The sequence below is a fragment of the Capra hircus genome, chromosome 2 (genome assembly GCF_001704415.2).
Source record: "Capra hircus breed San Clemente chromosome 2, ASM170441v1, whole genome shotgun sequence".
In the NCBI taxonomy this organism is placed as follows: Eukaryota; Metazoa; Chordata; class Mammalia; order Artiodactyla; family Bovidae; genus Capra; species Capra hircus.
In genome coordinates, this window is record NC_030809.1 from 16,741,844 (window position 1) to 16,765,525 (window position 23,682).

At 44.4% G+C, this 23,682-nt stretch overlaps 1 protein-coding gene across 5 annotated transcripts in view; it reads right to left on the minus strand.

The window, feature by feature from the left end:
* The window catches only part of ARMC9 (armadillo repeat containing 9), a 182,821-nt gene extending 162,668 nt beyond the window's left edge, over nt 1-20,153 (minus strand). For 4 of the 5 annotated variants that reach the window (XM_018058243.1, XM_018058256.1, XM_018058269.1 and 1 more), the window contains exons 1-6: nt 20,056-20,153; nt 18,222-18,309; nt 13,782-13,907; nt 8,999-9,169; nt 7,212-7,367; nt 3,059-3,151 (exon numbers count right to left, since the gene is read on the minus strand). In XM_018058243.1, the coding sequence (XP_017913732.1) occupies nt 3,059-3,151; nt 7,212-7,367; nt 8,999-9,169; nt 13,782-13,907; nt 18,222-18,272 (597 nt within the window). In that variant the 5' untranslated portion in view covers nt 18,273-18,309; nt 20,056-20,153. Of the gene's footprint in view, nt 1-3,058; nt 3,152-7,211; nt 7,368-8,998; nt 9,170-13,781; nt 13,908-18,221; nt 18,310-19,779; nt 20,021-20,055 lie in introns of those variants that run through there. The other variant, XM_005676668.3, reaches the window with a different exon arrangement.

Consider the following 23,682-nt stretch of genomic DNA (forward strand, 5'->3'; position numbering starts at 1 on the left):
TTACCCACTCTCTACAGATCTGCCTTTTCTGGCCCCTTCACACAAATGGAATCACATAGTATGCAGCCTTCTGTGTCTGGCTTCTTTCATTTTAGCATCATGTTTTGAGGATTCATCCATGTAGTAGTACAGATCAGTACCTCCCTCACTTGTATTGCCACGTAACATTCCACTGTGTGTACCTGGTCATCCATGCATCAAAGGATGGACATCTGGGCTGTTTGTGCTTTTTGCCTATTTTGGATAATGCTGCTGTGAACATTCATGTACAAGCTGCTGTGGAGATGGATACTTTTGTTTCTCTTGAGGATACAGCTAGGAGAGGAATTGCTGGGACATAGGTAATTTCTGTTTAAACTTTGAGACCACCTATTTTTGAAGAATATTTTAAGGCTATGAGGAAACATTCTCTTCATTTAAGAAAATTACTTAAAAATATACATGCATAGAGATGTCTCTCCTTGCTTATTATAAACATTACATACTTTGAAGTGTATGTGTACAAACAAATGCATTTCTGTGCTTTCTAAACTTTCTATAAGGAATAGGATTAATTTTATAATTAGGAATAAAAAGAGTGATTTAAAAAAATATAAACATGACCATGTTTTTCTTCTCATTACTTAGGGGACCTCACACGAACCTCCACGACCCAGAGGACTGACTCTCTCCATCTCAATCCTTCTGCCCCAGCAACACTGAATCCTTCAGTGTCCCAGACACACTGGCTCAGCACTTGGGCACAAGCTGTTCCCTCTACCTGGAACTCCTATCCCTCATTCTGTCTGCCTCACAGACACCCATTTTCATGTTCAAAACTCCAGCTAAGACAATGATCTTGGCTTTTTCTTTTATCCCTAATTCCTAGCACACTATTCAACCTAATATACGTGTTGAACTGAACTCCAAATATTTCCATGTAAGAAAGAAAAGAGAGGAATAATGTTTAAAGTTACGTACTGCACTTCAGTGTATTTGCTTGGAAACAAATGTTGAATGGGATAAAAGGTGACAAGTGTTTGCAAACTACAATACAACAGCTAACAATAACACAAGTGCTTACTATGTGTTGGGCAGTTTTAAGCAGGTTTTTCATGGATTAACTCAATCCTAATACTATTCCTGTGAAGTGGGTGCTATAATTAATATACCAGTATCATTTATTATGGAAAAATTTTCTTTTAGAATCTTTACATAATGGTTGGTACCTGTTACCTTTAAGGAGAAAGCCTTTTATTTTTTAAATCATTTATTTGGCTGCACAGGATCTTTAGTTGTGGCAGGTGAACTCTTAGTTGTGGGATGTGGGATCTAGCTCCCTGACCAGGGATTGAACCCAGGCTCCCTGCACTGGGAGCACAAAATCCCAGCTACTGGACTCCCAGGGAAGTCCTAAGAAATACTTTTTAAAAGTATATTAAAAAAGCCATAAGCCAAGTTGGAGAAGTTCTAATTTCACTGAAAACTGTCCTTTTATACAAAACTCTAAGAGGGAAAGGAACTGGGTATGCAAACATGTGGGCAGAGGGAAGAACTTGAAGATGTAAAAGCGGAAACGGGAGGTGTACTAAGCCCGTCTGGGGGCAGTATCAGGGTAAGGTGAGGAGCTGAGTACAGGCAAGAGGGAGCCACTGGATGTTCAGGAAGCGGAAGTAGGAGAAACGTGTCATGAAATCCCAGGGATTACTATTCAGAGTCCAATTAGGAAAAGAGAGTCCAGTGCTTTGGAGTCAGAATGGAAGCAGAAGGCATTACCCAGCAGAGTGGCCTAAATTTTTTATTACGGTAAACAAAACAAGCACCAACTTTACAATTCAAAATGCTAACTCTTATCATGAAATAACTTTTGCTACATGCTTGTTCAGAATAAAAGGAGATGCGCATCCTTAGGGACCAACCAGCTCTGGGAAGGGAGCCTCCACGGGCAGGCAACAGCCTTGCTCCTCCCTGGACAGGCTCCACTTCCACCTCTTCCTGGGTCTCTGTCTGGTCAGTGTCCCCCTTCTACTCTCAAAAGTGCCTCTGTTTAAACTGGATCGTGGTGATGGCTGCACAGCTCTGTGCATTTGCTAAAAATCATTCAATAACATACTTACTGTGGGCAAATTTTATGGTATGTAAATTACACCTCAACAAAGTTGTTTCTTAAAAGTCCTAATTGGAAGGACAAGTTATATATGAGTTGATCTATACATCATGACCTCAAGGCCTTAAGTGACTAACCTTCAGTAAAGGGACAATTCCAAAGAGTTCTTTTCCAAGAAGACAGGCATTATTTTTTTTTCTACTCAAGACAGCTTCTTGGCACATGACAGGAAAATAAGACCCTCGCCAAGTCTCAGAGACCCAATGCCACAGAAGTCAACTCTTTACAGGCCTTGGCACATGCTCTTGTTAGTGCTTCATTCACTCGCGTATAGAAGCAGCACAACCACAACCATCCCTATTTGAGGCCATCTAAGCCATTCTTTGGAGAAGGCAATGGCACCCTACTCCAGTACTCTTGCCTGGAAAATCCCGTGGATGGAGGAGCCTGGTAGGCTGCAGTCCATGGGGTCGCTAGGAGTTGGACACGACTGAGCAACTTCACTTTCACTTTTCACTTTCATGCACTGGAGAAGGAAATGGCAATCCACTCCAGTGCTCTTGCCTGGAGAATCCCAGGGACAGGGGAGCCTGGTGGGCTGCCATCTCTGGGGTCGCACAGAGTCGGACACGACTGAAGTGACTTAGCAGCAGCAGCAAGCCATTCTTGGGCTTCCCGGGGGGCGCTAATGAAAAACAACTCACCTGCCTATGCAGGAGATGTAAGAGGGTTTGATCCCTGGCTTGGGAAGATCCCCTGGAGGAGGAAATGGCAACCCACGCCAGGATTCTTGCCTGGAGAATCCCCATGGACAGAGGAGCTCGGCAGGCTACAGTCCATGGGGTCACAAAGAGTTGGACACAACAGAAATGACTTAGCGCGTGCGCGCGCACACACACACACACACACACACACACACACACAGGCAACTATTAATTCCATAGGTGGTCTCCATTTGCTTTAAAAGGATACGTACAATGTTAAAAGCTTTGGCGTGTTACTGGCTTTGAACATTAAAGCCAGAAACTTTTCCAATTTCAGCTTTAATTCTGGAGTCCAAGAATCCTAAAGTAAGGAAAAAAGAACAAGGGAAAATAAGAAAAGCACCAGATCATTAAATGCCAACAAACATTGTCAAGCTGTGGCCTTCAGGACGAAACAGCTCTGCCACAGTTACTGAAATCAGAAGCAAGATGTCTTGTCAGTGGTGTGATGCTGTAAAACACAGGTTTTAGGACATCTGACCAATTCGCTTACAGAAGATTCAAGAGCCCACAGCAGGAGGAAAGGACAGAGTCCTTTCATAATCAGGGAAAAAATAACCCTGTACATGATTTGAATATTTCAAGGATGTCAAGTAACCTTATTAGGCTGAAAACCAAAAATAATTCAGTATGGTTTAGGCATACGTGGCACTGGCACGCATATACAATTATCGCTGTTACAGAAAGTCCCCGGAAGAAAGGGACTCATTTCCATCAACCTCACTCAGACAAGAAAAACAGAAAGAAGTGGTCATCTGCCTCAAATACTCCATCATGTCCAGCATTCTGATATGTGTCTAGTTTGATTTCTTCCTTAAACTGAGAAGGAAAAAATAATGACTTAAGTAGTGAAAGAATAAGTGTCACAAGCAACGACCTTTCTCGGGACAATTTTCCTGAGGGTTCTTAGACAAGAGTATCTACCACTAAACCAGGAGGTCCCACTAAAAGTTCTGCTGCTAAAAATGCACGTCCACTTGGCTCTGAGATCCTGTCCCATCTCCTCCGACCTGCCCATCCTCCCCACTTCTCCCTCCAGCTCTCATCGCTCTCACCCCCCACCCCACTCCACTGGTCTATCCTGTGCATTCTCTGACTCTTCAAAAAAATACTGCCAAATAAGCAGAAAAGTTTGATATCTTAAAGATTTTGTAATTCCCTGACACAGCACAATGACTCTATTTCTAATGGGTCTGTTGTGGGTTGAACTGTGTCCCCTAAAAAGACATGTTGAAGCCTTAATCTCCTCGGAATGTGAGGTCAGGGGAGCGGGGACACTGCAGAAGAAATTAGCTCAGAGGAGGCTGAATGAGAATAAGCTCTTAATCCAATATGACTGGTGTCCTTATAAGAAGAAGGACAGTTAGGCACAGACATGGAGAGAAGACAGCCATGCAAAGACAGAGCAGGGATTAAGAATCATGCAGCCACAAACCAAGGGACACCTGAGGCTACTGGAAGCTGGAAAAGGTAAGGAAGGATCTTCCCTAGAAGTTTCATAGGCAGCACAGTCCCTCGACACCCTCATTTCACAGTTATGGCCTCGTAAACTGTGAGACAAGCAATTTCTGTGGTTTTAAACCACCCAGTTTGTGGTCCTTTGTTATAACAACTGCAGGAAACTCATATGGTGTGCTCCAGCTTGAGGCTCTCTGTGCTCAACTGTATAGAAATCAATCTCAGGAAAGGATTGCTAGGTTGGCCAACATAAACCAAGACATCTTACACAAAAAAAGCAAAATAAAATATTTGGGTATCCCTAAGACACTCCTATGGTTTTTCTAGTAGTCATGTATGGATGTGAGAGTTGGACTGTGAAAAAAGCTGAGCGCCAAAGAATTGGTACTTTTGAACTGTAGTGTTGGAGAAGACTCTTGAGAGTCCCTTGGACTGCAAGGAGATCCAACCAGTCCATTCTAAAGGAGATCAGTCCTGTGTGTTCTTGGAAGGAATGATGCTAAAGCTAAACTCCAGGACTTTGGCCACCTCATGTGAAGAGTTGACTCATTGGAAAAGACTGGGAGGGATTGGGAGCAGGAGGAGAAGGGAACAGCAGAGGATGAGATGGCTGGATGGCATCACCAACTCGATGGACGTGAGTTTGAATGAACTCTGGGAGTTGGTGATGGACAGGGAGGCCTGGCGTGCTGCGATTCATGGGGTCGCAAAGAGTCAGACACGACTGAGCGACTGAACTGAACTGAACTGAAGACATACTAGACACACTATAGTGAAATGATACAATCAGAGAAAAAAAGACAGGTGACCTGCATAGGAACAGCAATCAGACTGATGGCCAACTTCAAAACTGCAACAGTGGGAGCCAGGAGACAAAATAAAAAACCTTCAGTGTCCAGAAAGAAAATAACTGTCCGGACCTCCCTGTGGTCCAGTGGTTAAGACCCCGAGCTCCACTGCAAAGGGCATGGGTTCAGTCACTGGTCGAGGAATTAAGATCCCTCATGCCACATGGAAAAAAAGAAGAGCTATAAACCCACTATTTTAACCCTGTCTGAGAAAGCAGTACAGATGCTTTCAGACAACAAGAACTGAAAGAAGGGATCCTCAACGAAAGGAGATTCTAAAGGAGCATCTTTCAAGTAGGGGTGAAAATGATCCTGGGTGGAAGGGCTTCTACACAAGATGGAATAGTAAACAAAAATACTGGTGAACCTAAGGGTAAATCGATACTGATACTGATTTCTTAAATTTTTTTTTTTGACTGCATAAAATTTTAAAAAGTTCAGATTTTGTGGGGCTAAAGTATATACTAAAATATTTGACAACTACAGCCCATAAGTTAAATGAGGTCCTTGTAATGGTCAGGAAGAGAGTAAAAATACTAACTTTAGATTTTATTATGTACACTGAAGTATCTGTGATGACCACTGAAAGAATATATTTAGAGAGCAGTAAAAGGAAAAAAAGGGAGAATAAAATGACTCTGTGAATACTGATGACCTCTAACCTCCTGAACTCTGAACAGGAACTTGAACTCAGTCTTGGAACATCAGACCTGCCGAGGACTCAGGGGGAACCTTTCCGTGACTCTCCCAGCTCCACCTCACCTTGATCTAAGCTGCAGCCACACAGCCATGTCGTAATTCTCATAACAGAACCTTGACTGTGAGAAAATCTAACCTTCCACTGCAAGGTTCATCACCTTTGTAACCATTCTATATTTTTAGCCTTTTAGGAGAAGACAGTAGAACTAAATTGGGACTGACCAGAAAAACAAGCAGAGAATTCAACTGCGCCACTATACAACAATCTGGCTTTGATAGAATGAGTCAACCACCTGACCATCAATTTAGCAGCTGCTGCTCAGGAGTACTGGAGTTTCAGCTTTAGCATCAGCCACCTCATGCAAAGAGTTGACTCACTGGAAAAGACCCTGATGCTGGGAGGGATTGGGGGCAGGAGGAAAAGGGGACGACAGAGGATGAGATGGCCGGATGGCATCACCAACTCGATGGACATGAGTTTGAGTAGACTTCAAGAGTTGGTGTTAGACAGGGAGGCCTGGCGTGCTGCAATTCATGGGGTCGCAAAGAGTCGGACAAGACTGAGAGACTGAAGTGAACTGAACTGATTCAGGAGTAACGAATTGGTTTTACTGAATTCAGTAAACAGAGAAAAATATTAGAAACTGAAATGTACTGAGTTTAGAAGAATTGTGTCCATTGTTCAGTGGTTGGGGAGCAAGTGCTGTACAAATTTTTGAACAGTGTGAGATCTTTAGAAAAACTATATAGTCATATCAAAATATGTTTCTAAATACATTTCAATAAACTTCTCAGTGGGATGTATTAATTTTAGTAAGTCAACAAAAAATTACCTTAATAGGTAAATTTTATTTATAAATACTATATTAAAATGTCAAGTAAAATGAAATATAACAATTAAAAGAGCTATAGACAAATAGTCTGATGGAAATAAAGTAGTACAAAATCAGACAATCAAATATATACCAAGTAAATGAGAATTTTAACACAAATCAAAATATACATGGCCAGTGATTGTGTAAAGTAGCCTAGATTTTTCTCTGGCTACTAGTTTTCATTATAATTGAATAGGTTATTGTTTCAATATTGCAAAAGTTTACAAAGAATGACTGAAGAGGTTAGTATATTTTACAATATTTTGTCAGTCTGAGTTAACAAGTCTTGGTGTAATAACAACAACAACAAAATCACATTTTACAGCAGAAGTTTGTTAAAGCAAATTACCTGTACCTTCTTTCAAAATACAACATATGCAAAATTCAGTGTTTTTTTACTGCATCCTTCAGAAATCACCAGCATATAAAAGGTGGAACTGCCGTGCTGCCCAGGATCCAAGATCTGGAGCCAGTCGCTTACCTGGAAGAGTTCTTTAAATGAGGGGTGCACCATGGGGTTGGGAACAAAAGGCAGGGCGTAGAAAGGCAGGAACTCCGTGGTCTGGCTCAGGGCCGCCCCTTTGGTCTCCAGGTAGGTTTTGAAATAAGAAATCCTTTCATCCAGGTCCTCTTTGTCCTACAAGGAAGAGAGGATGTCTGAGATCTCCGGCTTCACGCCGGCTTACCGGTTCACCCATCGTCCCTCCAAGGATCCCTCGGTTCCAGCCACGTTGCTGGCATCCTCCTCGCCTGGCCCAGCCTGCGCGCTGTCTCCAGTCATCCGAACATTACCCCCTGTTTCACCCCTTCATGAAACTGCCAGGAATATCAGAGAACTGGATGTATAATATATATAGTCCAAGCGCTGCCTTTTCACTTTATCATTACCATTTTCTGATATCCTTCAATTCATCAACATCTTTCTTAATGGCATGACAAAACCTCATCTTGTGGGTCTATCATAATTTATTTAACCAATCCCCCGTTATTAGATATGCACATCAGTTTCATAGTACAGATGGCAGAAAAAAATATTTGTCTGCATTCCTGTGATTTCCTTAGGAAAGGTTTTTAAGGGTGAATAGTTTTTTGTTTTTTTTTTAATATGGAATTCCTCACGAATTTGCATGACATCCTTGCACAGGGGCCATGCTAATCTTCACTGTGTCATTCCAATTTTTTTTTTTTTTAACAGTATACGTGCTGCCAAAGCAAGCACTTAAGGGTGAACAGTTTTTTGAAACAGCAGTTTCCATATCATTATTACCTTCGTTTATTAAGCCAACCAGGAAGTGAGCTTGCCAGCTTCACTATTTCTGGGTGTAACCCCAGGCAAGTCGGGTCCCCCCCGCCAGGTTTGCACCTCCCCCTGGGCCTCAAGGAGAAGGTCTTCCCTGGCCTCACCTGTTAGGTCCCTCACAGCCTCATACACAGGCCAGTTCTTCTCATTGATCTACCTCCCTTCACCTATACCATGAAGCCCACTGGACTTAAAATTTTTATTGATTTTTTAAAAATCTTATAACAAAACAGAAAAAATTAGTAAAAACAGATACAAGGGAAATGAAACTCTCCCACGATGGCACTCACCTGAGCACCATCTTTAGGAACAGCCTTCCAAGAACAGCTACTACAATTTGCTATATAGCTGCTCCCTCCACTCTGACCCCTCCTGTGGCCATGGACATGTTAATAAGTTAACACAGGTCCTCAGGGCAGTAGCCAGGACATGGAGAAGTCACAAAACAAAGGCAGATGGTCCGATGTCAGCCTGGCCCCCCTCTGTCATTCCCTCCACACCCCAAGGTTTACCCACGGAGCAGCCTGTGTCTGCTCCCCTCTCTTTCACACCTCCAGGAAAAGACAGCAGAAGCTCAATTCAACCCGTCACTCAAACTTTCACAAATGGGCACACCATTTTCCCGCTGTTTAAGCTTAAATTCATCTTCTGGTTGAAAATGTGGTCTAAAGATGCATTCTCTTAGACATACCCATCTTGAGATAGTCAAGCAAACGAGGACATAGCTTTCATTACAGAAATGATTAACTTTCCATACAAATTAGAAAAGAAGCTGCTGGGAATGAGACAGAAAAAGCATTCATCGGGACATACGAGGCCTACTCCTGAGAAGCAGTAGGAAAAAAGGATAAAAGCAGTAGGATAAAAGGGCTGAAAAACTAACTTAATCCTCATTTGCAAAAGGTAACGGCTAACATCCTCCTTTAGCACACCCTGCGGGCCAACCCCCCAGCACAAGGTGAACCTACAGGTCTGCCTGCGGAGTGCTTCAGAAGGTAGATGGCAAAGTGGATGTGCAGGTAGAACTCCAGCTTCTGGGCCAGAGAGTCACCATCCCGGATGGGCCTGGGGATGTGCTCCTCCCACAGCCGGAAGAACACCTTCTGGTCTCCACTGTCAAACGCGGCAAGGAGATCCCTCTGTGGAGAAGACATCAGAGTGAAGCCCGGTTGGTTACAAGGGATGCCACGTCTCCCAACACCCCTGAATCTCACACCCTCCCGACGCCTTGCTGTTGTTCAGTCGCTCATTCGTTTCTGGCTCTCAGTGACCCTGTGAACTGCAGCATGCCAGGCTTCGCCGGCCTTCACTATCTCCCAGAGCTTGCTCAAATTCAGGACCATTGAGTCGGTGATGCCATCCAACCATCTCGTCCTAGACACCCGTATACTCCATCATTTCAGTGTGAGCAAAACCAAGTCTCCTTTTCAGAGGTGAGGGATAGGAAAAGAGAGATCCAGAGGGCTTCAGACTGCCTTGGCTGACGTTCCTGCAGACCGCCCCTGGTTTTCCACTGCTCTGCAACATCAAATCTGAGCATACTGAAGAACAGAGGGCTTCCCGGGCAGCTCAGTTGGTAAAGAATCCACGTGCAATGCAGGAGATCCTGGTTTGATTCCTGGGTCGGGAAGATCTCCTGGAGAAGGGCTAGGCTACTCACTCCAGTATACTTGGGCTTCCCTGGTGGCTCACCTGGTAAAGAATCCGCCTGCAATATGGGAGACCTGGGTTCGATCCCTGGTTTGGGCAGACCCCCTGGAGAAGGGAAAGGCTACCCACTCCAGTATTCTGGCCTAGAGAAGTCCATGGGCTGTATAATCCATGGAGTCACAAAGAGTCGGACACGACTCCGCGGCTTTCACTGAAGAACAGGTGCAATGGTGAAGGTCTCTGAAATGGAAGGAATCTTCCACCAGCACAAGAATACACTCAGGTCGCCCTCTGGACTTGGTGACCCACTGCCTAAGACTGATGAGAATGGTTCGGACCCAGAGCCCAGCCAGACCTCAGCGGAGCAACCTCATATCTACAGGGAGTCACTGACACCACAGCTGCCAAGATGTGGCATGCAGCCAAGAGTTCAGCCATGCGGAGTGGTCAATCCCAGGCCTGGGAGGTAGGACTGCCTGTTGTCACGGGCCCACTGTTGTCAGATGTGTGTCTGGTGGAGAGGGCAGGGCAGAAAGTGACCACAGAGCCGAGCTCCCACAGAGTGACTGCCTGGGCCTTCAGGTCCAGGAATAGGATGCCTGGGCTGGAGATGGAAGGAGGAACACAGGCCCGGCTCCAGGCCAACCTCGGGGTTGCGCCAGTGTGATGGCGTAGGGAAGAACCCATGGTCCGACTCACCACGTGGTGGTTGAGACATAGAACTCTGGAGAAAGGAGGTGGCAGTCAGCACATCACCTGTCTCACAGGAGGAGCGATAACTGACCCACCACCAACACCTGCTGTGTGACTTTACAGATTTAGGCAAGGTGGTTCAGCGGTAAAAGAATCTGCTTGCCAATGCAGGAGATGCAAGACATGCCAGTTTGATCCCTGGTTCGGGAAGATCCCCTGGAGGAGGAAATGGCAACCCACTCCAGTATTCTTGCCTGGGACATCCCATGGACAGAGGAGCCTCGCGGGCTTCAGTCCATGGGGTCGCAAAGAGTGGGACACTATTGAGCACGCATGCTTGCCTTCAGGATCAAGAGAGCTTCCTGCCGTGTTTTCCTTTTTGTATCAAATGCCCACAATACACAGACCTCCGTTTTGGGCTCAACTGCAGAAACTTTTTTCAGAGTTTTCTGATTATTTTTTCAGATTTTCTGTAGACTCTCCAGTTCCCCCATCCTTCACCACCATTACTGGGTCACTGGTCTTTTATGCTTTTAATAGTTATACATTTTTTTCTGTAAATTTTTTTTAAGGTAACATATTCTATTTGTTTACAATCGAGCTTTTTAACATAAGATAGAAACCTACAGAGAACAGGGTTGCTGTGTTTGGTTTTCCTTAAGTCAGAAACATTCTCTGATAAGGAGTCCTCCAACACGAACCCTGCAAAAATGTTCTCTGTGTCATGTGACTGAGAACAATGGTCTCTGAATATTACCTCACTCGGGAAGGGACTGGCTTACACTGGAAAGAAACTCAGAAGTTTTCAAAATAAGCCCCACAGTGAAATTCTACCTCTTCTAAATGGCCTCTTTGGGGGGACCTGGCCAGAGGATCCCATGTTCTTGTCACTTCCTAATACAAAGGTGAGAGGGACGTGCTGCTGGGGCCTGGCCCCGCCCCAGGCTCAAGTCTGCTGAGCTCTGAGCAAACTCTGAGGACCACCCAGGGGAGGACTCTCCTGTGAGGTCCAGGGACTGTGTACAGACTCTTGAGGATGTCTTAAAGCCTGGGTCAAGTGTTTTCTTAACACGGTTTGGCAAAGTATGCCTACGCATCACATGGCTCATCTACAGTTTATTCTAGACTCTGCATTTGTAGACCTGGGACCACAAACCTTTGCTGTGCCACGACACTCCCAATTTATGAACCATATTCCGAACCTGGAAATGATCCCTGCACAGGGCACCCAAAGCTGGTGTTTGGTGACAACCTGGAGGGATGGGCTGCAGAGAGAGGTGGGAGGGGTTTTAGGATGGAGGGGACACACGTATGCCTATTGCCAACTCATAATGATGTATGGCAAAAACCATCACAATATTGTAAAGTAATTATCCTCCAAGAAAAATTTAAAAATAAATAAAAATTTTAAAAAATGACCCCTGAATTTAAAATAATATCTACACATAAAGCAATCCAACTCAATGGACATGAATTTGAGCACACTCCAGGAGACAGTGGAGGACAGAGGAGCCTGGTGTGCTGCAGTCCATGGAGTCAGACACAGCTTAGTGACAACAACAAATAGAACAATCCAGTGTGATAACTCATAGGGGTCACAAAATATTAACTTCTCGAACGTAAAGTGTGATCTCAGCCAGGATTACTAAAATCAGAAAATTTACATACCACCAATGGCACCCCACTCCAGTACTCTTGCCTGGAAAATCCCCATGGAAAGAGGAGCCTGGAAGGCTGCAGTCCATGGGGTCGCTGAGGGGCGGACATGACTGAGCGACTTCACTTTCACTTTTCACTTTCATGCATTGGAGAAGGAAATGGCAACCCACTCCAGTGTTCTTGCCTGGAGAATCCCAGGGACGGGGGAGCCTGGTGGGCTGCCGTCTATGGGGTCGCACAGAGTCGCACACGACTGAAGCGACTTAGCAGCAATAATCACCCATACATACAGGTTCTTACAGAACTGTAATTAAGGAAATTTTGTCTATTGAGGGCCACTGACATTTGGCAAGTATCACTAAGCCACTGCTCCAGGTATTTTCGTTTGGAAAAATCTATAAAGGCGGGACACAGCTGTTTATTGAATGGGCAGAAAAGACAGGCTTCTCACAATCAGAAAGTTTCAAGACCTTTCAAGTAGCCTCTGTTTGCATGTCTAATGATGACCAGAGTCTCTTCTCCTGTTCTGAAGTTTGCTCTGGGGTTGGGAGGAAGCCTCAGGCTGCCCAGGCAGGATTGACAGAGGAGCCCGTGTCTGAAGTGGTGCAGGCTCGGCACCCAGATGCCCAAGGCCTGGAGGGGTGCTGGGCAGGGGCACAGCCCCACTCCAACTCCCTGGGCCACTCCAACGGTGTCCCTGCTCCTTGGTACCCCATGCCAGGTCATGGAGGAGTCAGGCTGTGGCCTGACCTCCAGCAACTCAGTGGGACTCTCAAACCCAGTCTCTGATTTTTCTTGGAAGTATGTATACTGAAACAAATTTATTAAAATAATCAAATCATGTTTTATGGGTTACCATCAGAAATTCTGATTTGTTTAATACTGACTTAGCCTCATTCCTTGTAGTGTTTAGGTAAATGAACAAGAGAGTTATAAGAGCATAAAATTTGTTAATTCCAAAAAATAAAAATATTATCAGGCAAAGCTGAAACAAGCTGCCTCAGGAAATGGTATGTTCTCTTGTCACGGGTCGTACTCAAGGTGAACCAGTTCCTTACCTTTGAACGGGATGCAGAATCAAATGACTGAAATGAGGACTTTTTGCTTTTGGCCGCACACGTGGAATCTTAGTTCCCTGATGAAGGATCGAACCCGTGCCCCTTGTATTGGGAGCACAGAGTCTTAACCACTGGACCACCAGGGAAGTCCTTGAAATGAGGACTTTCAAGGTCCTTCCTGATCCTAAGAGTTGATATCTGCCCTCTGCAGCCCACCGCCAGGGGCTCCCAGCCACCCAGGATTTCCTTTGACAGGGTGCTGCCCTGTATATGGCTCTTGCTCCCTCCAACCTCCCCAAACTAGATGGCAAGCACCCTGAGGGCCGATATTCTGTTTTATTTTGTTCATCATAGTGTCCCCAGTACTTAGAATTAATAACCTAAATTTCCTCAGGGTGGGGATCACATTTGTCTCTGTTCTAAGCATTGCATGGTTTCTTCTTCCTACCAAGAAATATGTATGGAAAAACCTTGTGTTGCCATTCATTTTCTAGGTCAGTCAAGAAAGGATGTTAAATCTCTCCAGAGATTTGAAGATGATATCACCTGTTTATCCATAAACGTCGGCACAGTCTAACAAGTTGCTTTGCCCAGGTCCCCAGAAATGATTCCAACCTTCTCTAATGGTGACGTATTTTAGAAGTTGGGAGCATTTTGATTACATACGAAAATCAAAAAAGTAAAATGTTACCTGGAATTTCAATGATTTGGGGTCCCTTAAAGAGCCACATGTAGATTTAGATAATGGTTTTCCTTTTATTTTGCATTCTTTCAAAAATGTTTTCAAGGTGTCTTCAAATTCAGCAAAATCTAAATACTGTAAAAAAAAAAAAAGCATAAATGAGCATACATTTCTCTGTTCTAACATCAACAAAGTGACTGTCTTTGATGTAATTGTATCAGCTCAATATTATCACAAATATATAATGGGATTAATTAACTGTCATCTTTGGAGAAGTAATGTGGGATCAGGAATTTACTTATTGATATACATACCAAAGGCCTAGAAAGACAGTATCATAGAAAATGTTCATTTCAGTTCAGTTCAGTCACTCAGTCGGGTCTGACTCTTTGAGACCCCACAGAGTGCAGCATGCCAGGCCTCCCTGTCCATGTCCAACTCCCAGAGCTGGCTCAAACTCATGTCCATTGAGTCGGTGATGTCATCCAACCATCTCATCTTCTGTCATTCCCTTCTCCTCCTGCCTTCAATTTTCCCAGCATCAGGGTCGTTACCAATGAGTCAGTTCTTCGGATCAGGTGGCCAAAGTATTGGAGCTTCAGCTTCAGCATCAGTCCCTCCAATGAATATCTGGGACTGATTTCCTTAGACTGACTGGTTTGATCTTGCAGTCTAGGGGACTCTCAAAAGTCTTCTCCAACAACACAGTTCAGAAGCATCAATTCTTTGGTGCTCAGGTTTCTTTACGGTCCAACTCTCACATCCATACATGACCACTGGAAAAACCATAGCTTTGACTAGACAGACCTTTGTTGGTAAATTAATGTCTCTGCTTTTTAATATGCTGTCTAGGTTTGACATAGTTTTTCTTACAAGGAGCAAGAGTCTTTTACGTTCATGGCTGCAGGCACCATCTGCAGTGATTTTGGAGCCCAAGAAAATAAAGTCTCTCACTGTTTCCATTGTTTCCCCATCTATTTGCCATGAAGTGATGGGACCAGATGCCATGATCTTCGTTTTCTGAATGTTGAGTTTTAAACCAGCTTTTTCACTCCCCTCTTTCACTTTCATCAAGAGGCTCTTCAATTCCTCTTTGCTTTCTGCTATGAGTGGTGTCATCTGCATATCTGAGGTTATTGATATTTCTCCTGGCAATCTTGATTCCAGCTTGCGCTTCATCCGGCCTGACATTTCTCATGATGTACTTTGCATATAAGTTAAATAAGCAGGGTGACAATATACAACTTTGATGTACTCCTTTCCCAATTTGGAACCAGTCCATTGTTCCATGTCCGGTTCTAATTGTTGCTTCTTGACCTGCGTACAGATTTCTCAAGAGGCAGGTAAGGTGGTCTGGTATTCCCATCTCTTAAAGAATTTTCCAGTTTGTTGTGATCCACACAATCAAAGGTTTTAGCGTAGTCAGTGAAGCAGAAGTAAGTGTTCTGGAATTCTCTTGTTGATCCAATGATCCAATGGCTGTTGGCAATTTGATCTCTGATTCCTCTGCCTTTTCTAAATCCAGCTTCAACATCTGGAAGTTCTCGGTTCATGTACTGTTGAAGACTAGCTTGAAGGATTTTGAGTATTACTTTACTAGCATGTGAGATGAGTACAACTGCTTGGTAGTTTGAACATTCTTTAGCATTGCCTTTCTTTGGGATTGGAATGAAAACTGACCTTTTCCAGTCCTGTGGCCACTTCTGAGTTTTCCAAATTTGCTGGCATATTGAGTGTAGCATTTTCACAGCATCATCTTTTAGGATGTGGAATAGCTCAGCTGGAATTCCGTCACTTCCACTAGCTTTGTTCATAGTGATGCTTCCTAAGGCTCACCTGACTTCACACTCCAGGATGTCTGGCTCTAGGTGAGTGATCACACCCTCGTGGTTATCTGAGTCATGAAGATCTTTTTTGTACAGTGTATTCTTCTATGTATTCTTGTCACCTCTTCTTACTATCTTCTGCTTCTGTTAGGTCCATACCATTTCTGTCCTTTATTGAGCCCATCTTTGCATGAAATGTTCCCTTGGTATCTCTAATTTTCTTGAAGAGATCGCTAGTCTTTTTCATTCTAATGTTTTCCTCTATTTCTTTGCATTGATCACTTAGGGAAGGCTTTCTTATCTCTCCTTGCTATTTTTTGAAACTCTGCATTCAGATGGGTATATCTTTCCTTTTCTCCTTTCCGTTTCACTTCTCTTCTTTTCTCAGTGATTTGTAAAGCCTCCTCAGACAACCATTTTGCCTTTTTGCATTTCTTCTTCTTGGGGATGGTTTTGATCACCACCTCCTGTACAATGTCACTAACCTCCATCCATAGTTCTTCAGGCACTCTGTCTGTTAGATCTAATACCTTGAATCTATTTGTTGTTTCCACTGTATAATCGTAAGGAATTTGATTTAGGTCATACCTGAATGGGATAGTGGTTTTCCCTACTTTCTTCAATTTAAGTCTGAATCTTGCAATAAGGAGTTCATGATCTGAGCCACAGTCAGCCCCTAGTCTTGTTTTTGCACACTGTATAAAGGTTTTGTTTTGTTTGAGCCCTTCAAGTGGCTCTGGAGGGTATGGGGTTTGATTCTAAATGTGATTTCAGCCCTCCTACCATCTTGTTAGGGCTTCTCCTTTGTCCTCGGACACTGGGTGTCTTTTTTTGGTGGGATCCAACATTCTCCTGTCGATGGCTGTTCAGTGGTTAGTTTCTCACAGGAGGAGATGAGCATACATCCTTCTACTCCACCATCTTGTGATCAGAGGAGAAAATGTTCATTTACATAAAATAAATGTGCTTTTAGAAGGGAAATGTGAGTTGTAAGATGCAGTATAATTATTAATAGAAAATAAAATTTAAAAAACAGAAAAGAAAATAATATGTGCAGCAGCCTGAAAAAAGCAAAAGCGATTGGCAGAAGGCTGGATGGCTTTGGGTCTAGTAGGTCCCTGGGAATTTGTTACCTGCAACAGGGATTAGAAATAATGCCTGTCCCTAAGAAGAAAGGTAAGTCATTAAACCTGGGCAACACCATCTGTGATCTTTAAGTCGGGCACTAAGGATCACCCTTCGTCTTTAAACGTCATGGACAGAAGAGCCTGGCTACAGTCCATGGGGTGGCAAAGAGTCAGACAGGCCTGAGCATACACACACGCACACACAGAGCTTTATGGCAGTGACACAGACTGCTGCTGCTGCTCTCCACTTCTCTGCCCGTCTCCGCAGTTTGTGTCAGTCACACTTCTCTGTTTCCACCTCCTCTCACTCTGGCTATTTCTCTGGGCCCTGTCCACCACCCTCTGCTGTGACACCTCTGAAAATTTATTCATGATCACACCAAATTTCAAAGCTGCATCCCTATGGTGGATGCCTCATTCCTGCTCCAGGGCCATGTCCCTCACGTGTGACTACATGCCTGATGGACACTCCAGTCACACACCAAAACAACAGCAACCATTTCTTTAGCATCAACTGTATGCCAGACCCCGGATTAAAGTAGCTATTGTTGTTTAGTCGCTAAGTGGTGTCTGATTCTTTGTGACCCCATGGACTGTAGCCTGCCAGGCTCCTTCGCCCATGGGATTTCGCAGGCAAGAATACTGGAGTGGGTTCTTATTTCCTTTTCAAGGGGATCTTCCCGACCTAGGTCTCCTGATTGGCAAGTGGATTCTTTACTGCAGAATCACCTGGGAAGCCGGCTAAAAGCTGTAGAGAATATCAAAAAGCATAAGGCTTAGGCCTATCCTTCAAAAACTTTCAGTGTAGGGCACATAAAGGTCCATTAATAGGCAACAAGTTAACTAGATGATGACACAGCCACTCAGTGAAATACTCTACAGTATTCAGAAGTCTGAGGCAGAACACAGGAAGATGTTTATACTGTATGACTGTTACAGATAAAAGGTAAGCTACTGGGAGAGAAGTTCAAGAGGGAGGGGACATCTATGATTAATTCATAATAATATATGACAGAAATCAAACCAATATTGTAAAGCTATTATCAATCAATTAAAAATAAATACATCTTTAAAAAAGGTAAGCTACAGAACAATGTGCATGGTATCATTACATTTTGTAAAAAAAACTATACAGTCATGTGAATATATTTTGAATACTCAAAGAAAAAAGTCTAGAAATGTAATATACTAAGCCATTAATAATGGTCACTACAGGAGCAGAGTAGGAGAATTCACTGTTTACACTTCTATACTGTTTGAATCTTTTACCACGGGCATGTATTGCTTGTATAACTTTCTTTAAAGGAAGTCTAAAAAGCAGCTTTAAGATTTCAGCTTATTATGAACACACTGAACATTATAAAATGGAAAATAGATAACAGTAATGTAATGACATAAACATTACAAGGCATCATAGAATTTGTTGCATTGTAAAATACAAGCGTCACAAGTTTTCAAGATCTCTTTCTCTGTGACCTGTGTTTTGTGAAACATACCTCTTTCACTAGTCCAAGTAATTCTGATTCATGAGCCAGAACGTCTACCATATTGAACAGATACTGTTAATTCTCACAGCAAAAATCTCTGCAAGGCAAAAACATAAAACAAAGGCTTTCATTTCAATCATCTGTGAATTAACAAAAGAGAGCTGTAGGAGACTTCCCTGGTGGAACAATGGGTAAGCACCCACCCGCCAATATAGGGGACACAGGTTCCATCTCGTCTGGGAAGATTCCACATGCCCCACGGAACAACTAAGCCCACGAGCCACAACTGCTGAAGCCCATGCACCCTGCACTCCAGAGGCTGCAAATACCAAGCCTGAGGGCTGCAACTGCTGAGGCCCGCGTGCCCAGAGCCTGTGCAACGAGAGAAGCCGCCATAATGAGAAGCCTGAGCACCCCAACAAACAGAAGCTCCTGCTTCCTCGACCAGAGAAAAGCCTGCGCAGCAATGAAGACCCAGCAGAACCAAAAAATACATAAATAAATTATCACTTTAAAAAAGGTAGCTGTAGTGGGCAGAATAATGGCCCCCAAAGTTGCCTGTGTCCTAATCCCCAGAATGGGTGAATATGTGAGGTTGCTTAGAAGGGGGGAATCAAGCTTCTTCCTACCTCAGGGCCTTTGCGCATATTGTTCTCTCTGCCTGCAACATTTTTCCCCTCTCTTTCTTCACCTGGCTGACCTCTGTGCTTAATAAACATCACTTTGTCAGAGTTCTTCACGACCATCATCTGAATAAGATTCTGTTATGATCACCTCTCAGTGAACATGAGCCATCGTTGGGTGTTCTATTACCCTGACATTCTTAAAAAGTACAGAATTTTCTGTACACCTTTATATCATAATAGGCTCACTTACTGAGGACCTATCGTATGCCAGGCAATGTGCAAAATACTTCATATTTAATTTTCACAATAAACCTGAATGATGAATATGATTTATATTCTCCTTTTACAGATGAGGCAACTGAGGCCCAGGGAGGTTGAGGTGTTCCCTAGAACTCAACTAATAAGTGACAAAGTGGAAATTTAAATCCACACTGATATTAACCACTACACAGTATTACCCCAAAGTTTGGACCATCTGAATTAGAATCCCCTGGGATGCTTGTGCAAATGAAAATTCCTAGCATCACTCTGATCGTACTGAACATAATGCCCAGAAACTACTTCAAACAATCTCTCCCGATGACTTTTATGCACGTTCCAAGTTTGAGAACCACAGCTTTATTTTATGCAAAAACTAGAGAAAATTTCTTCAGTCACTTTTGAGGGTTGCAGTGGCAGCTTCGGAATTTCTATAGATAAGGATTTAGGGCCTATGAGCTAGTTGAATAAAGGTAAGATTAAGGCATTTGTCTGGAGGAGGAATTTGCATAGCAAGCATCCTGTTTTTGCTTAGATTGGAACAAATCTGGATTTAACCTAGGTGCCTGGGGAGAGAGGTTGGCTGATGGATAACGGAAGGGATGGATCTAAAAGCCCCAGGCCACCCTCTCGTGCCGCCACTACCCAACTGGACGACCTGGGGCCCCCTTTGTCCGGCTCACTGGAGCAAAGATCGGGGACTACTTGTGGCAAGCAGCTGGCCTGTCCTCGGGATGTCCGAGCAGCCGCCTCAGGCCCGCGCCAGAAAAAAAGTCCAGGACAGCAAGCGAAAAGTCGGGGCATCCGGCTGCGGCTGCTGAGTTGGCGCATCGGGGTCTTCCTCTGGGAAGAGGGCTCAGGAGAGCCGCGGCCCTCGGGCCCATCATTACTTCTCCCCGCCCCGGGACGGCGGGCTCTGAGGTCTCCCGGCAATGTCGGGGCGGGGAGGACGCACTTACCTGTTCTTCCGTAGCGGACGCACGCGCCTACCTGGCCAGGCCTCCACGTCTCCAGCCGTCGCCCCGGCAACCACCGCCGCCAGCCTGGCACCACGTGAAGCAGAGCAGCCAATCACGGGGCGCGACCTGTGCAGAGCATCCTGGGAGGAAAGGCGGAGCCTGGGAGGCTATGCTCCGAAGCTTACAGGCGTCCGAAGTGAAGTTGGGAATCGCGGAGCGGTGACGGCTGTGGATGTTGCGCTGCAGAGCCGTTTCCCGTCCTCCTTTCCAGTTTCCCATTGGCTCATTTCCACAAATATTGTGCCTGGCCCTGCGGATAAGCCCAATCAGGCTGGAAAATAAACTGGCAAGAGATTGCAGTGTGGTGTGAATGGAAATAGATGGGCGTCGTTATTCCCATTCCAGAGGAGCCGCCTTCAGTTCAGTTCTGTTCAGTTGCTCTGTCGTGTCGACACTTGGACTGCAGCACGCCAGGCCTCCCTGTCCATCGCGAACTCCTGGAGTTTACTCAAACTCATGTCCATTGAGTCGGTGATGCCATCCAACCATCTCTTCCTCTGTGGTCCCCTTCTCCTCCTGCCCTCGATCTTTCCCAGCATCAGGATCTTTGCAAATAAGTCAGTTCTTTGTATCAGGTGGCCAAGGTATTGGAGTTTCAGCTTCAGCATCAGTCCTTCCAATCAGTCCTTCAGGACTGATTTCCTTTAGGATAGATTGGTGGGATCTTGCAGTCCAAGGGACTCGCAAGAGTCTTCTCCAACACCACAGTTCAAAAGCATCAATTCCTCGTCGCTCAGCTTTCTTTATAGTCCAACAATCACATCCATACATGACTACTGGAAAAACCATAGCCTTGACTAGACGGACCTTTGTTGGCAAAGTAATGTCTCTGCTTTTTAATATGCTATCTAGGTTGGTCATAACTTTTCTTCCAAGGAACAAGTTTCTTTTAATTTCATGGCTGCAATCACCATCTGCAGTGATTTTGGAGCTGCCTTGGAACCAAAAATGTAGCCCAAGATCTGCCTTAAAGCTCCAGGCATGAGAATTCCACCCCACTGCAGCAGTTTCCAGGAATTTAGAGAAACTGTTTTTCCCCCACGTGAAATGTAGGTTTGTAAAAATGAAACAGGATCGCAAATCTGCCCTCACCTTGCACGTGGTGCTTTTGAACTGAAGTTCACCAGCGCTGAAGAAGGACCTGTGAGTCTCTCTCTGGGCTGGATGCTGGGGAGGTGGCTGGAGATGGAGAAAATCCCTCCCTTCCAGGCACTGCAGGCCAGATCTCACATGTGTACATCCCCAAGAAGGTGGAAACCACCCAGGCCAGAGACTAGGAAAAAAGCGTGGAGAAGGTAAATGAGCTTGGCTTTGAAGAAGCCCTGCGATGTTTTGTGGTCATCTCCCCAGGACCCAGGCTTGCCAGTGCTCTCTTGAGGTCTGAGATTGTTTTCAAAGTAAAGGTTGTATTTAGCAGGAAGAGACACCCTTCCTGGTAATATGAATTGAAAATAAATCTCTCTGTTCATGATGAAAGTTCATATTTATTATCAGCTTATTCTGTTCTGGGGTTGCCAGACAAAATACAGGACAACCAATTAAGCTTTAATTTCTGGTGAGTTTTTAGTATAAGTATATCCCCAATATTGCCTTATTTAATTGTGCATACAGGACATTATATTGTCTTGTATTTTCATTTGCTAAATATGGCAATCCTATTTCCTTGTGTTGTTCTGTTAAGAAGGCTTTCTTATCTTTTCTTGCAGGGAAATAGAGGAAAATAACAGAATGGGAAGGATAGAGATCTCCAAGAAAATTGGAGATACCAAAGGAACATTTCATGCAAAGATGGGCACAATAAAGGACAGAAATGGTAAGGACCTAACAGAAGCAGAAGAGATTAAAAGGTGGCAACTAGTGGAAGAGAACCTCCTGCCAATGCAGGAGATGTAAGAGATGCAGGTTCGATCCCTGGGTCTGGAAGATTCCGTGGCAGAGAGCATAGCAATCCACTCCAGTATTCTAGCCTGGAGAATCCGATGGACAAAGGAGCCTGGCAGGCTACAGTCCATAGGGTCATAAAGAGTCGGACACAACTGAAGCAACTTTGCACTCACACAAGAATACACAGAAGAACTATACCACGTGGACTCTGAACCAAGAAGACAGGTGGCTCTGAAGTTTCCATGAAACAGTAGGACCCTATGGTCTTTGACCGCCCCCTCCCCCCTCCATGTCCTCTGCCTGCCTTTTGTCTGTGGAAAACTTCAGTCAAAGAATAAGTTTAATCAGAGAAATGAGAACATGTGAAAACAAAGGAAAACAAGCAAAGGAGACCAAATAATACTAATGTAGTCATTAAGCATAGTCAAGGACCTTTAGTTCTTTCTCAAGGGCTATAGATAATATTCTGAGCGATATGCTGTGAGCTGTATTATAGATGCCAGAACACCAGGTAGAGAAGTTGACTACATGATGACCAGACTATACCCAGGACAGGAGCTGCCACAGTTCTGAGAATTGGCGCCAAAGAAATGGGAACAAATGGACCTTAAAACTGAAGATTAACCATACCCAAAACAACCAAGATCACACTGGTCAGATCACTGATGACCAGTTTGAAGATGACTGTTAGAGATGACTGTGCTGTTTCTGTATGTCTATAAAAGCTCCTGCCTGTTGGGGGTAGCGGGGAATCTGCCTTTGGAAAGATGTCTGCCCTGAATTAAAGCAAACTTTCCTTTCCACCAGCCTGGCCTCTTTATTGGCATTTGAATCGGTGAGCAGCCAGAGCCCACACACTTCAGAGCCACCTGTCTTCTTTGCTCAGAATCCATGTAGAAATAGAAGAACTGGGTCTTGGGTCTCCCAAGAGCTGCTTGGTTTCTTGGAAGGAGAGCACAGCGGGGTGGGAATGTACATCCCCCCAGGAGAACTGTCTATAGGCAGGGGAGCAGGGAAGTAGGAAAATGAGGGAGACCAGAGCATCCACCCTGGCCTCAAGTGCTGTCCTTCCTCTCCCTGACCCAGGGGTGTGAGTCACATAGGTTTTTTTTTTTTTCCCAATTGAGACACTACAATTTTTTAATGATCTTTTAAAAATTAATTTTATTTATGTATTTGTTTATTTAGCTGTGGTGGGTCTTTGCTGTGTGGGCTTTTCTGTAATTGCAGCAAGCGGGTCCTGCTCTCTAGTTGCCACGCAGGGACTTCTCATTGCAGTGGCTTTTACTGTTTGCGAAGTATAAGCTCCAGGTCACTGGCTTCAGTAGTTGCGGCACGTGGGCTCAGTGTTTGCAGCTCCAAGGCTCTAGAGCACGGGTTCAATAGTTGTGACACCCAGGCTTAGTTGCTTCACAGCATGTGGGATCTTCCCGGATCAGGAATCGAACTTGTGTCTCCTGCATTGGCAGATGGATTCTTTACCACTGAGCCACCAGGGAAGCAGCCACCCCCAATAGTTCTGTGGCCTAGATGAGGTTGGTAAAAAGATGCAGGCCTTCAAATGACCTTCCCAAATGGCAGACCTGGATCCAAGATCATTGCAAAGCAAGTCAGCTCCTGCAAGAAATCCTCAGGCCATTCTCAGCAATGGTGTTCCTAGGTATAGACATGATTTTTAGTAAG